Source organism: Heterodontus francisci, chromosome 30, assembly GCF_036365525.1.
Source record: "Heterodontus francisci isolate sHetFra1 chromosome 30, sHetFra1.hap1, whole genome shotgun sequence".
Classification (NCBI taxonomy): Eukaryota; Metazoa; Chordata; class Chondrichthyes; order Heterodontiformes; family Heterodontidae; genus Heterodontus; species Heterodontus francisci.
Genome location: NC_090400.1, coordinates 35,435,776 through 35,450,375, shown reverse-complemented (window position 1 = coordinate 35,450,375; position 14,600 = coordinate 35,435,776). Strand labels below are relative to the sequence as shown.

The window sequence follows — 14,600 nt, the reverse complement described above, 5'->3', positions numbered from 1 at the left end:
TAAGTAGCCATGGTGCAGCTGCTAGGTATGCCTGCTGTGAGCACACTATTTGTTTCTCGGGTTGATGTGGTTTTGCTGCTGCTGTGTCACTGATGTGGGAGTTTTATATAGTCCTGAAAGTAGAATATTATGTACTCGTATTTCTTTAAGCAGCTCATAGTGCATGATTGGATGGGATAATAGATTAGGTACACTGTCACTTTATAACCTTCATGCAACAAGGACTGTGGGGGGTCCCAAACAATGTACTATTCATTCTAGGACCTGCCCACACCAGTTTAAGGCAAATTATACTCATTTTACCACTACCAACTTATACCATTGGTTTTTACACTGTTAATCTGTGCACCTCCACTTCTGGATTCAGAATTGACTGAAATGAATACCTAACATTAGAATTAATTGTAGTTGTCTCTTTTTTAATATGGTAAGAATGAATAGCATTCTTCATTTGGTGGGTTGGCTTTGATGAATTCCAATAGTTAGGGGTTAAGAGGAAGTTCTATGGTAAGAAATGAAGAACTCAGCTGATCAGTAAAAAAGCTGTCTTGCACACAGCTGTTTCTTGTCGAATAGAGAGCGTGATGTACAATAACCATCTACATGGCAGGAGTGAGACATTGATTAACTCATGGGGGAAATGATTAAAAAGTTGTATCAATCTTATACAATCCCTATAGAAATTTATTATCTTTCACCAACTCAGTTTCTTAGAAACTAAGCAGAACAAAAGAGTGCACTTCTTCAGGTCATATTAAAAAAAGCTTATTGTTTTGCAGAGCATGTAATAAAAAGGTATAACATTACAAAAATGTAATTAGATTGAATCAGTTGCGTTGCCTTTTTATGCTTCCTTGTGACCTCACTAATCCTTCTAATATTGTGCATAAAATTGCAGACATTTCTACATTAGCTGGTGTACATTAGCACTGGAAAAGTACTGAGAGCTCCACCCCCAGGGTACAGGATTCAACCTTGAAATATTACACACAAGGCATTTTGCATTGTAATACAACATAAGCACAAAATGTTTTGATCATGTCTTTTTTGCAGAGGAGGGACTTTCAAGGTTAACCTTGATTTCTGTTTTTCCCTATCTGGATTATCAACCTACATTGCCTTGAGGACAGAGGAGTAATTGGATGTCTGGTGTGAGGGGTGGGGGAGGAGGTGGGGGCCAATTTTACTCTCCCTACTGGGATGGAATGAAGTCATCCAGCAGATAATAACAGTAGCACAAAAACCGAGATGGCCATTTTATTTTGGGCAGAAAAATAGGTCAGATTTCCTCCAATAAATCACTTCTTCTGAGTTCCCTTGCACTATCTAATCTTCTTGCCATCACTCAGAAAGTCCCGACTGTTGTCATTCGCACATGTTAACGTGAGGGGCCTGTTGTTCTGCAGCTCCAGGTTTCTTGGTTTTACACTCATAATATACTCTGGGTAAACACAGACTGATATTTACATGGCACAGCAGTTGCCAGGATCAGCTGATATAAGCAGAAGTTAGGAATTTCCGAACCTGAAGTATCTGGGGAGTTTGACTAGGGATTTCTGCAACTGAGAAGCAATAGTTTTTGCATTTTTTCGTCATTCTGTTTGCAGACACCTGCAGTGGTTTTCTTTGTGAGCTAGTGCAAGGCACATGTCTCCACAAGATTAGTCATCAAGAAGGCTACAGAGATCTTATGTTTTCACTGCCTGGACAGGTTGAGAGGGACTCTGCAGTATATCATGATTATTTACAACTTCACAACTTCATGACTTTGCCATTCAAAAAGGGCTGGACTCTGACATGGCTGGCAAGGAGGCTGAGACTCCATTGGATCAAGAAGATATGGAAGAGAGCATCACGATGATCGACATTCAATCAGTGACTGCTACATAAGGCATCAGACCACGTCTCATAATTCAAGTTTTCTCTTCTGCAGAGTAGAGCATCTGACATCACCATCTCCCCTTCTTCTCCCCCATTAGGGATATTTCCTCAATCCACTATCCATCCTACAACATGACAATACATCTGCACTCTTTGACCCTCAATCAGCGTGCTAGTAATCATCATCTGTGTGAATAATTCTGCACCAAACAAGTGTGCCCTTTCCTGTATGATCATAGCCTCCATGACTAACAAAGTACCATGTCAGTTCCATGTCCATTTTAATACAATAAAGTCTAAAGTAAACAGAAGAAGCCAAATTCTACTTTAACACCATGTTTCCCTGAGTGCCAACACATTCCTTTCTTTCATCTATTCCAGTGCTTCTCCTAAGTTCAACCTGTGGGCCAGGATCATGAAAGGTGGTTGGCGAATCATGCTCTACAAAACAGTCATGAGACTGAGGTGACATTCATCTCAGGACAGCTTGCTCCTGGCAGGAAGCTGCTTCCTTGCTGCATGTCTGAAGCTTGTCTTGTCGGATTTTAATGCTTCTCACATTCCAATGACATGGTGTTCTGAGGGTGAAGGCCAGAGGCCTGTTATGCACTGCTGTCCTGAAGGTTAATTGTACAAGTATGTGCTGAAGTCCAAAGTGGGAAAGTTGTGGTCATTGAACTTCTTGTGGCATTGGTCAGCACTCCTGCGGTTGAGAAAGTTGACAAAATGCCACTGCCATCTCCCTTTGGGGGGCAAAAGTGCAATCCTGCTAGGGCATGGCATCTGTGCCTCCATATTTCAATTTCCTCAAGAAAATCTTGGCAGTCTGAATTAAAAGAAAGGGCACTTCTTCTGGGTCTGGAGGCCATGCCCAGCTGCCTTATTTGGCTGCTTACTGCAAAGACTTCTGCTGTGGACATTCTTGAAAAGTTAGGGAAAAAGATTCATGAGACATGCAGTGAAGTTATGTGGGACTCAAGTGGGTGAGTCAAACACTCCTGCTTCCTTACCTGGCTTTCCCCAGTCTAATGCTGAGGTGTTCAGTCTGAACTGTCTTTTTAAAAGCTGCACCTCACTCTCTCTGCACTGCAGCAGCTAACATCATTTTACATGGGATTTACACCAACCACTGCTCCAGGAAACCCTCATGTAAATGCCTTTCCTGACCACTGGTGGGCATAAATTTTTCTTTAATGGTATTATAATAGCCGAATTCAGCATTTGGAAATTCTGCCCAAAGATTTTACACGGGGAAAATAGAAAATTCCCATTGCCTAAATCTCACAAATAAATGAATCTGAAGGCACATGTGGTCTGTATTTATATCACAAGTATCATGCATGATGTATTGAAAAGCATTAACTCTACCATGAATCTGAAACAAGGATTTGTTTGTTTAACCTAAATTAATTTAATTCAGACCGTACTTGTAACAGTGAAGGTAGATATTTTTCAGATTTGAGGTGGATTAAATTTCTTTAATCCTTTGATTTTAACATCATTTATGCTACAACTTGAAATGCATTGATTTCTAAAGCACTGACAATACAATGTGAGTTACCTTAACCTCTACCTGACAGTTTCAGAATCATTCTGATTATCTTCATTCAGCATCAATCAAGGTTGTAAAAACAGGACAATGAAAATCCACCCTCAATTTATAGTCACAGAGTCATAATAGCACAGAAGGAGGCCATTCAGCCCATAGAGTCTATGCCAGCTCTCTGTAGAGCAATCCAGTCAGTCCCATTCCCCTGTTCTATCCCCATAGCCCTGCACATTTATTTCTCTCAAATGCCCAACAAATTTCCTTTTGAAATCATTCATTGCCTCCGTTTCCATCACCCTTGTAGGCAGCGAGTTCCAGGTCATTACCACTTGCTGTGTAAAAAAGTTCTTCCTCATATCCCCCCTGCAGATTTCTGTCCTAAACCTTAAATCTGTGTCTCCTAAGCCCCATCAGCTATTGGGAACAGGTTTTCTTTGTCTACCTTGCCAACTGTAAGTATTTCTTCAGGGAGAGAGACAGCACAATGATGGCAGAACGAAGACCCTGGGTGCCTCCACACTTTAGTGATGCCTCCCTCCAGGTTCTCTTACAGGTTGCCAGGGAAAGGCAGGAGGTCCTCTTCCCCAGGGACAGGAGGAGGAGAACCATGTGCCTGACGATGCAAGCCTTGCTGCAGATAGTGGAGGAAGTCAGCTACCGTGGGGTCACCCCAAGGATCTGGATCCAGCGTTGCAAGCAGCTCAATGACCTCATTCAGGCTGTGAAAATGAGTACCTCATACACCCTCGACCTCTTAGGCCTTGCATGTGTCACAGCAGGTGGGTGCATTAGATGGAGAGGGAGTGTCCACTCAGTGGTGGGCAAAGGGTTAGGGCATAAAGACAAGCTGCCTGAGGCATGGCTAAATGGTGTTGGAAGGCAGCCCGTTGTCATTGAAAACCCCCACGAAGTCCCTGGAAAGGGGTTGCCTGCAGGAGGCATCTGCATGCCCCCATCAGTAATTGCTGGACTACCACCAACCTGTGTTTTGGGCTTGTCCTCACTGGAAGACCAACAACATTCATCTTTGTGTCTGCAGGAGAAGATAGCACACAATCACAGAGAGTGGGCGAAGACTGGCCGTAGCCACATATCCATGTCCTGAGCCCGATGGAGAAGGAGGCCATGGAGTTGTCATGGCCAAAGGATGGACATTGCGTTGTGGATGGAGAGACAGGGCGCTTCCCCAGACAATGAGTAAAGTCATCATGGAGCACAAGGGTGCATCTGCAGCAATGCAGCCATGCTGTTCATGAGGCATCTGGTGCCTACAGGGATATCCAATGTAAGAGTTTTTCCTATGTCAGGAGGGGAGGGAGGCCCTTGACCTTTCAATGTCTCTGTTCTCTCATGCAGGTCACACAGAACATCAACAAAGAGCCGCAGAGACTGTGGGAGAGCTGCTGCCTCTGAAGGGGTTGGACAGAGCCTCAGAGGGTGCATCATCTCCTCATATCCCTGAACCTCCACCAGCACAGATACTCTGTGGATATGCGCTCGCTGTTTGGGCACACAACCTGGTGAAGACAGCACATGCACACCCAAGCAGCTGATAGATGTGACAGTCCAGGCCTCTGACAGTCGGAGGACTGTGGGAGGCCGAACCCCTGCTGAGCTCCAGGCTCATGACATGCCTCTGGTGTCGCCAGCATCATGGGAAATGCTGTAGCTGCAGAGAAAGGTAAGGCAACATCTGGTAGAGATGCTAGAGGCTCTGCCAACCCAAGCATGGATGAGGAAGGAGTCTCTGTCTCTGAATGGTGCACAAGTGGTGTCCTCCATTGAGTGATTGTGGATGTCCAAGTGAGGACATTCAGAAGAGCACTCAGTGTCTGCAAGAGATTCGTGTAGCCCTGCATACCCTCATCCTGATCATAAGCTCAAGATAGCAATGGCAGGGCGCGAGAGGGGCAAGGGCCCTGGAGTCACCACCAGGTCCTCTACCCTCTCAGGTCAGTTGGGAGGCACAAGTGTACCTTGCAAGGGAGGAGGAGTCACTGCCCCGTGCAGCTGGGGGCTCATCTCAGGGTGCTCCTGGTGCAGGCAACAAGTCCTCAGCCCCTCAGTCAGTGACGCCAGATCCTCCTTCATCTCTGATGACAGAGGATGGTACTGCTTCTGTGCAGGAGGCCCTCTGCATGCCAGGAACCTTCTGGCCTAAGGCAACCAGAGGTCGACTGCCAAGGTCATCTTAGCCAAGGAGCAGCAAGATCAGCAGCCTGCCTCCACTTCTGCTGACAGCACAGGTGGAGCACCACATAGGATTGGCCCAAAAGAATAAAGAAGAACACCTAGAGGCATGTGGGATTTGCAGATGAATGTCTAATGTAAATAGAATGGGTAGCATTTGTTGTCAGGGATAATAAAGATAAGCTTATATCTCACAAGATCTCCTTCCTCTTCTTTATAGCCTTTGGTGCTTCATTTCAACCCTGCCTCAGCCAAGGGTCTCAAGGCAAGGGATCATGCTGAGAGGGGTCAAGTTTGCAACCTTGCCAGCTGAGCATTGCACCTGGGCACTGGGCAATAGCTTGCTGAAGGAAGGAAGGTGACATCAGGGCTGCATAAAGGTAAGTCTTTATAGGTCAAACTACAACTGGTAGTAAGGATCAAAGGAGATGGAAATGTATAAGAGCATTGCGAGCCTCCCTTGCGTGTATCTCATGGTGTTTTCCTGTTGTCCCTGGGGTCCTTCATCCTGGAGATGCTTGTCCAGCTTCCTCCTCTGCATCCTCATTGTTCGAGGAGGCATCACGCTCCTTGATAACCTCCCCCCTGTTCAATGCCTCCCCCCTTTGTAGTGACAGGTTGTGCAGTGCACCAGCTGACCACCACGATATGTAAGGCCCTCACCGGGGCATGCTGAAGGGATCCAGGCACCTGAATTTCATCTTGAGTAGGCCAATGGCCTGCTCGATGGTTGTCATGGCAGGTGTTGTACCTTTCCTCTGCATCTGTGCATGGGCGCCTCATAGGCATCAGTAGACATGTCTTCAGTGGGTAGCCCTTCTCTCCATGGATTCATTCCTAAAGGAGGGAGGGAGGCTAGAAAAAGTTCTGACACAGGAGACTGCCTTAAAATGTAGGCATCGTGGCAACTTTCCAGGAAGTGTGCATAGACCTGCAGGATCTATTTATGGTGATCTCAGACCAGTTGTACATTGAAGGAGTGGAAGCCCTTCCTGTTGATGAAGGCTGCTGGCTGGTGTGCAGGAGCCTTGATGGCCACATGCATGCCGTCGATGACACCCTGCACCTGGGGGAATCCAACAATGGCCCCGAATCCGATGGACCTCTCAGCTTCAGAGCTGGGATCCGCATGGAAGCGCACATAATCACCGGCCCTCTTGAAAAAGGCATTGGTGACCTCCTTGATGCACAGATAGGCCACTAACGGTGAGATCCCACACATGTCCTCAGTGGATCCCTCGAATGATCCAGAGGCATAGAGGTTCAGTGCCGTGGTGTCCTTCAGCACCACTGGCATTGGATTTCCACCAATTCCCCTGTGGCTCAGCTTGTCCTACATCAAAGCTCATAGGTCAGTGATCACCTCCCTGGAGAAGTGGCACTTCCCCTCAAACATCTGTAGGTAGTTGAGCCTCAACCGGTAAACCCTGTCTGGAGGGTAGCTACTTCTATGCAGAGGAGGCTGCTGGCTTTTCCCCCTGCATCCTTCTCCATCATCTGGCAGCCGTGCTGACCCTTCTGTGGACTCACAGGTTGCTGTGGTTCTGCTGCTGGTGCTTGGACCTCCCTCCCACTCTGCTGCACCTACTTTTCAGTGGAGGCCCCAAAGCTTGAATGAATGAGGCCCATGAGAGGGGGCCTTCACTGCCAATGGTACCCACCCCCCCCCCACTTCCTTCCCACCACTTGTCATGATGAGGTGGCACTTGCCAGTTGCCCCCCTGGTATGGCTCTCCTGCAGTGCTGGAACCTTTGGCCCCACTCTTCAGATGATTTCCAATGCCCTCCCTTTTCCACCCTGCCTTGCAATTGATGCTGCCTTTCCTGATGGCCTCCCTTTGCAGTCAGCAATGAGCTCCCACATCCAAGTCACCTCCCTCTACCAGGCAAGGCTCTGAAGCCTTGTGATTTCTGAGTGCCGTTAATAAAATTTAAACCTGAAAGTAAAATCTCTGTCAATAGGCCTCTTAGTACCTTAATTGCCTGCCCACCATGTTGATGTCAGCTCTCCACCCTCCATGTTTGCTGCCATCAATAAAATTGGGATGGGACGTCACGACGTCAGACCTCCCGTCTGACATCTCTCTTCTCAATTTTATGTTGCCACCTCCCACCTCCGTTCCCATCTCCAAGGCTCCAAAAAAATTCAGCCCCATGTCTGTAGTGGTTTGATACAATTGAGTGGCTTGCTAGGCTGTTAAAAGTCGACCACATTGGCATGGGGACTGGAGTTACATAAAGACCAGATCAAGTAAAGATGGAACGGTTCCTTCCCTAAAGGCCAGTAGTGAACTAGTTGAGCTTTCAACAACAATCTAACAGCTTCATGGTCTCTTTCAAATTATCAAATATTATAAAAGCCAAAAATCCCAATCAATTCAGAACAGTGCAATCTCATTTAAATTCATGTCTCTGATGTGAATCGAATGTGAATCGAGGGATTTGAACTCAACTTAATTCTGAGGACTGTTTTCCCTAATGTTTGGAGCTGTCCAAATGTATAGTGGTTAAAAAAAACTTTGTTTGATCTGAAAATTAGAATTCATCATTGAAATCAGATTTTGTTTGCACAGCAGATGAAACTGAAGTCAAACTGATTATTTGGATGCCAAAGGCACCTCATCCCACAATGAATGAGTTGGACAGTATTTGATTATTGCCTGTTGGATATTCTGTATTATACAGGGAGCTGAATCTAGCAGTTTGTATGGATGTGATTCAAATCACCAGTGACTTACAACTTCTGTAAAGTTGCATACTTGGCCCATAGAGTTCCAATAATGATTTACTCTCTGCTATCTCAGTAACAGCAAAAGAATTTTTTCAGTTTAAAAGATCTTGCTTACTGAAACAATTAATTTATGACGACAGAGGTTAATTGCAGGATCTTGCATTAGCGTGCTTGTGCAACTGATCTCTTAACCGACCTGGGTTCTGGCTCCATGACCAGACAGTCCCTGGGATAAAGTACAAAGATCAATGGTATAAGTACACAGCTTCTGCCGCCTGAAACTAGATCTGCTGCTCCGCAATAACACTGGCCCGCCTGCCACAAGGTGCCTTCTTGCCTCTGGTTGAATTTCCAGGGTCAGGGTCATTTAAATAAGTTTGGCAGCTCCCCAGTCTCTGTTGAAGTGCCCACCTAGGAGTGGCCTGAGAATGAGGCCTGCTTCCTAAGGCTGGTCGAAGTGTAGCACGGTTGGCAGGCCCTGGGGGGGGCTGAATTTTTTTTTTACTTTTCCACATCACACGACTGGCAAGTTTAATCAATTACCCAGCAATCAGTTCAATTCCTTTCATCAATTTTAAAATTTAAATTCCCCCCCCACCCCCCCCAGGTCACCCATGCAATATTGGATGCTGGGGATACAGATATGTCCACGGCAACCAGTACCGCTTAAGCACTAGAAATACACTGATGTACTCCTCTCATTTACAACTGGTTAAAGTACAGCTACCGATTTTGGGCAGGTGTCTGATATACCCTATGTCACTGGCAAAGCAGCTCCTGAAGAATTTCCCAGTAGTCTCCATTCAGGTTACACCCGAAAGTCTGATTAACTGAAATCCTGGGTCAAGCTATTTACATAACCAAATGGGGTAGTAGAAATATGTTGGCTGTTGTTTCTACCCGCAGTAGAGATCAAATAATTTTACAATTATGAACATCCTCCTTGTTTGATCAGGGCCACAGCTTAATCTGTGGCATCAGTAGAGGGTAAAACACTTAAAACTTAGTCCAAGATATTCATGTGAATGGAATTTATATTGCAATCAAGTCAAGACCACTATAATCCAAGCCAAGCACTGACTCTCATTGGTAACAATTCTTAGTTTAATTGCCGTAAACATCCATTCCCTCCATCACCAGCACAGTGTGGAGGTGGCCTTTACCATCTACAGGAAGCACCGCAGCAAATTGTTAAGGTTTCTTCCACAGCACTTCCCAAACCTGCATCCTCCATTAGCTAGAAGGACAATAACAGCAAGTGCATGGGAACACCGTCATCGCCACATGTCCCTCCAAGTCGCACACCATCCTGATTTGGACCTATTTCGCCTTTTCTCATCTTCCCTGGATTAAAATCCAGGAACTCCCTAGCTAACAGTACTGTGGGACCACTTTCACTGCATGAATGGCAGCGGTTCAAGAAGAAGGCTCACCGCCACCTTCTTAAGAGAAACTAAGGCTGGGCAATGAATGCTGCCCTTGTCACCAACGCCCATATCAAGAGAATTTTTTTTTTTTAATTGCATCCTGTTGTAAATGTTGTGTTGCTGGGTGGAACTAAGGCTGCTGTTATCCCATTGCCCCCAAAATCTGTCTCCTCTGTTCACACAGGCACTGATACTTGTGCAGTTACAGTTCTATGGGTGCTGGGAACCCTCTTGTATCTCACCAGGAAGATCACCCTTCATGTCTGTGCCCAGCGGGCTGGTAAGAATTAATAGCTGAGCCTCACTCTGTTTTCATCAGATGTCTAACATGCACATTTCCAGCACTGTTCATTGGATAACGATTGGGAGTGGGATGCTGGCTGCTTTTTCTCCTCCTTCGCCAAAGGGCACTGAACTGTCACCCCATTTTATTAAAAAAAAGGATTTCCATGTACAAGTACAAAGTAAAGAAATGTACATGTCTACAAATTTCTTTCCAAACATGAGTCCGTGTGAAAGTTCTGTTTTTCTTGCTGGGGTCCATACCAGTGATTCACTATTAGTTTACTGACAACTCTTATATCCACTCTTCAGTTATATATTCCTGTCAATTATACTGTCAGGAAGCTGTGACCGAGAAGGAGGCAGTGAAATCATCACTGCAAGTGAGTGATACTATTAATCTGATTCAAATAGATTCAATTTGAAGAAGAAACTTGTGACGAGCAATGGAGAAAATAATTATGCTGGGCAGCATCTTAAAAGGAACCTAGAGGATTCTAACTTTTTAAATTTAGCTTTGTAATTTGAATTTAATATACTTTTCCCTTTTTAACTTTTTCTTTTGCTTTTGCAACCCATCTCCAGCTGGAGTGACAGATGTGATAGTGAGCCTTTTGTTCGATGTTATACTCTGTGCCACCTGCTAACAGAAGCACACCTGGGAATATGCTTCTGGAGTCTGCTCACCTTTTGTGCAGTGTGATGGTATTCTTTAATATTTGATAAATTACCAGCTGAACACTTGTGAGTTATCTGTCTAAGTAAAGTGGACGTGATGCTTTGTAACTCAACCATGATGACATGTGCAGACCAGTTCGAACTTCAGCTACTGATTACATAACTCGATTAGCACAGGTCCACTGGCTGGGGTGGTCTGTTTGGTTGGGGGAGGAGGTGCAGGGGGAACAGGTGGTGCTGTAGAGGTAAAGGGTACAGTCAGATGTTTTGGGTTTAGCTTTGGTTTCTCACCATCAATTCTAAGAATTAGACACACGCAGAAAAATCTCCCACAATCAAAACACAGACGTAGATGAGGATTAGAGTAGTTCAACCATCCAAGAAGATGCTACGGTTTCTCCAACATGGCATCCAGCTGTTTCTTCAACGTTTCCTGCATTTTGGCTCCATCAACACACCTGGAAGGCCATTCCATGTGTTGATCACCTCCCGTGGGAAGAACTTCCTGACACTGGCATAAATTTGCCTGTTGATAATTTGAACCAATTTCATGGTTATGGTTTACCTTGAATAAGGTTCCAGATTTGCCTTTCCTTTGGTGTTTAGAATTTCATGTGCTTCAGTAAGATCACCTCTCAGATGCCCTCTTTTAAAAGCTGAAAGGCTCATGTTTCTCCAGTCTTTCTTCACGCTGACAGTTTAGAGATACAGCACTGAAACAGGCCCTTCGGCCCACCAGTCTGTGCCGACCATCAACCACCCATTTATACTAATCCTACACTTATCCCATAATCCTACCACATCCCCACCTGTCCCTATATTTCCCTACCACCTACCTCTACTAGTGGCAATTTATAATGGCCAATTTACCTACCAACCTGCAAGGCTTTTGGCTTGTGGAGAAAACCCACGCAGACACAGGGAGAACTTGCAAACTCCACACAGGCAGTACCCAGAATTGAACCCGGGTCACTGGAGCTGTGAGGCTGCGGTGCTAACCACTGCGCCACTGTGCCGCCCACTGTGTGCCACAGTAAAAGCAGGGGAAAGTCCTTCTGGGAGGAGACATTGGGAATCTTGACTCACTTTGCCAACTGGCCATCACTTTTAATGGTCAGAAAATCACAGGCAGGGGGTGTCACATTTCCTGACATGCATTACCAGCAAGCAACAGGGCTGCTGAAGTGAAAAATCCCAGTCTGACAGGAATCACTATTGTAGCTCTTCTCTGTACTACTTCCAAGAATTGAATATCTCCCTTGTGACCTGGAGGGTAAAAATGTTCACAATTCTCAAGCTGCCTTCTGACCAAAGCATTGCACAATTTAAAGGCTGATTTCCTCCGAATTGGAGTCCAGCATTCGTTAATTGATGCTCCACATTGAGTGAACACGATGGCTGGTTTAGCACAGTTAGGTAGCAGCTGTTCTTATACTACTGCCATTTAATTTGGATTCTCAGAACCCTGCATGCGGGATCTAGTTGTCAGTGTTTATACTACTAGTTCTGCACCTTCATCCGCGCAGGAAACGCTTAAACAAATGGTCTAAAAGTCTGACATAAGAGAATTGGATTTAGCAATATAAACACCAGAGGATTGCTCACAGACACCAATCACAACACTGATATAACCACAGCTAGAATGGTACTGAGAGCAGAACAAGATCATCCCAGTTTCTTAATCCGACAGCATAATCCGTCGGTGGGATTTGTCAAAATAGGGAGCTGTCACGCAGATACCGCTCTCCCGTGAACCATCCAAGCGTCTTTATAAACGTGCTTTTAGCTACTTTAATGTGGCGTTTACTTGTCATTTGGATTCTGGCACCGCGACTTGATAAGCTGGTTCTCTACATCGGTGCAGTTCAATCGATTTCTAAATCCCAGGGACAGACATTTAGACGGAGCGCTCCCGGAATGCAAATGAAAAGAACGGCATAAAATCGGGTTTAGCGGATTGAATGGGAGTTGGGGGAGGTGTGGGGGGGGGGGGGGGTGGACAGATTTCTCACCTTGGTGAATATCTAAAGTACCCCATCCCCCCCAACAACCACACACACACACACACTTTTCCTGAAGTTCAGTGTAAAGACCTGGGTCAGGTGGGTGAAGGTGAAATTTGGGCATGTTTCAAGGTAGACCAACTGAAGATTTAACAGCAGATCCAAATTTCAGCGGCACCGGACTCTGCAATGCCCCACCCCGTGGCCTCTTCGAATCATAGGAGCATTCAGGGGGCTGTTCGGCCCATCGTGCCTGTCCTAGCTCTCAGTTCGCCGAGCCCTTGCCCCATAGCCCTGCAATGAACGGTTATAACACGGCTGACAATTGTAACTGCACTTGGAGGATGAATGTGTGGGGTGCGGATACAATGAGAGCTCGGCACTCACCTTTACCACATTCCTGGTGATTTTCCCGAAGGAGTTGGGGATAACGAGGACGATTGGTGCTGGGGAGTTACTGGACGCTCTTCTCCTGCTTGAAGTGGTGGCCACAGCCCAGTCCAGAGCCACCAGCCCCTCGTCGGCCAACTGCAGGTAATCCCGGACGAATTGGACCGCGGCCGGCGGCCAGATCACATTCCAGATGGTCTGCAGGTGAGGGAGTTTCCTCCAGATCCACTGGGATTGGGATCCCGAGGTGAAAGTTAGGCAGGTTTTGAGCAGGTATTTTGCGAGCGCTGAAGGTTTGCAGATCAGCTTCGGGACATCGCTGTCCCGCTCGCCCGGGGCGCAGCCAGTTCTCCAGTAGAATCGATCTCTGAAACCCTGCCCGAAATAGAGCCTCGCTAACAGGTAGAGCACGGCCAGGGACACTATGCACACAGTGGGAGCCCACAGTGGCATTGCAAAATGCCAATCGACTGCCAAGCAGTTACAAAGACAGGAAAGCAAATCAAAAAAGTAGACACGCTCTCAGTTACTCCTTTCGCCGGATTTTCCTTCCTTTCGAATACAGAGGGTCCAACCTTAATGGAATCAGGTAAGCGGACAGTTACTAAAGAATCTGCAAATGTCAACTGGCAGATTGGACCCTTGGATTAATCGGAATGACTGAACTGAGCGACACCAGTCCACAGTTTACAAATGCATCTGCTCTGCTCCAAGACCTCAAAGGCACCGAGAAGCAAAAAGCCCTTTTTGCCTGCACCCATTAAGCAGCCAGGAAGGAAGTTGATGCGATTGCACCGTGTTCCTATTCGACGCTGAACATCTCGTCCCTTCAAATTAAAAAAAAATCAATTTCTCGCCTTGTTGTACCAAACCTTTACACTCACAGCTCCCAAGAGCTGTGTCTGCCCACTTTACCCGCTGTCTTCACCTACTTCCAATAGAATACCGTTTTTAAAAAAAAGAAATAATCCTTCAAGGTGCAGAAAGTCAAGATTCTCCGGGTTATGTAACGTTTCACTGTCGATCGCCGCTTTATAAAGCAGATGGCAACGCCACTGCCAAAACCTATTAAACCTCTGGCTCCTCACATCACCCTCCCTGAACTGAACAAATTATAGGGAGGATTCTATTTGGGTTCTGTCTTTTGCTGAACTCCGGCGTTTTGTTTGAACCAAGCCCTGTCTGCAGACATTCATCATCCGCCCGGCTGAGAGCTTGTGATAAGACATATATGGACAGGTGCTGCCCCCGGGTTAAAGCCTAACCTGTGATCCCCATCTGGAGTGATTTCTTTACTTTGACCTGTATGTGGCTGATTAAAGTTAAGTGATATCTGTGGGCATTTGGTTCCAGTCAAGCTTTTCCTCCGAGTCTGTAAGGTAGAAGGGGTATAAGATGTAACGAGTCTGTGTTCGGCGGTGGAAGCTTCATTCGCTTTTATCCCGTATTCATTAGCGTGTAAAGAGGCT

The 14,600-nt window shown here is 46.0% G+C and overlaps 1 protein-coding gene across 1 annotated transcript in view; it reads right to left on the bottom strand.

Annotated features, from left to right (window-relative positions):
* LOC137346680 (protein ABHD15-like) overlaps nt 1-14,341 on the bottom strand; it is a 33,195-nt gene extending 18,854 nt beyond the window's left edge. The window contains exon 1 of the mRNA XM_068010363.1: nt 13,129-14,341. Coding sequence (XP_067866464.1) covers nt 13,129-13,584 — 456 coding nt within the window. The 5' untranslated portion in view covers nt 13,585-14,341. The remainder of the gene's footprint in view (nt 1-13,128) is intronic.
* Nucleotides 14,342-14,600: the final 259 nt, after the last annotated feature.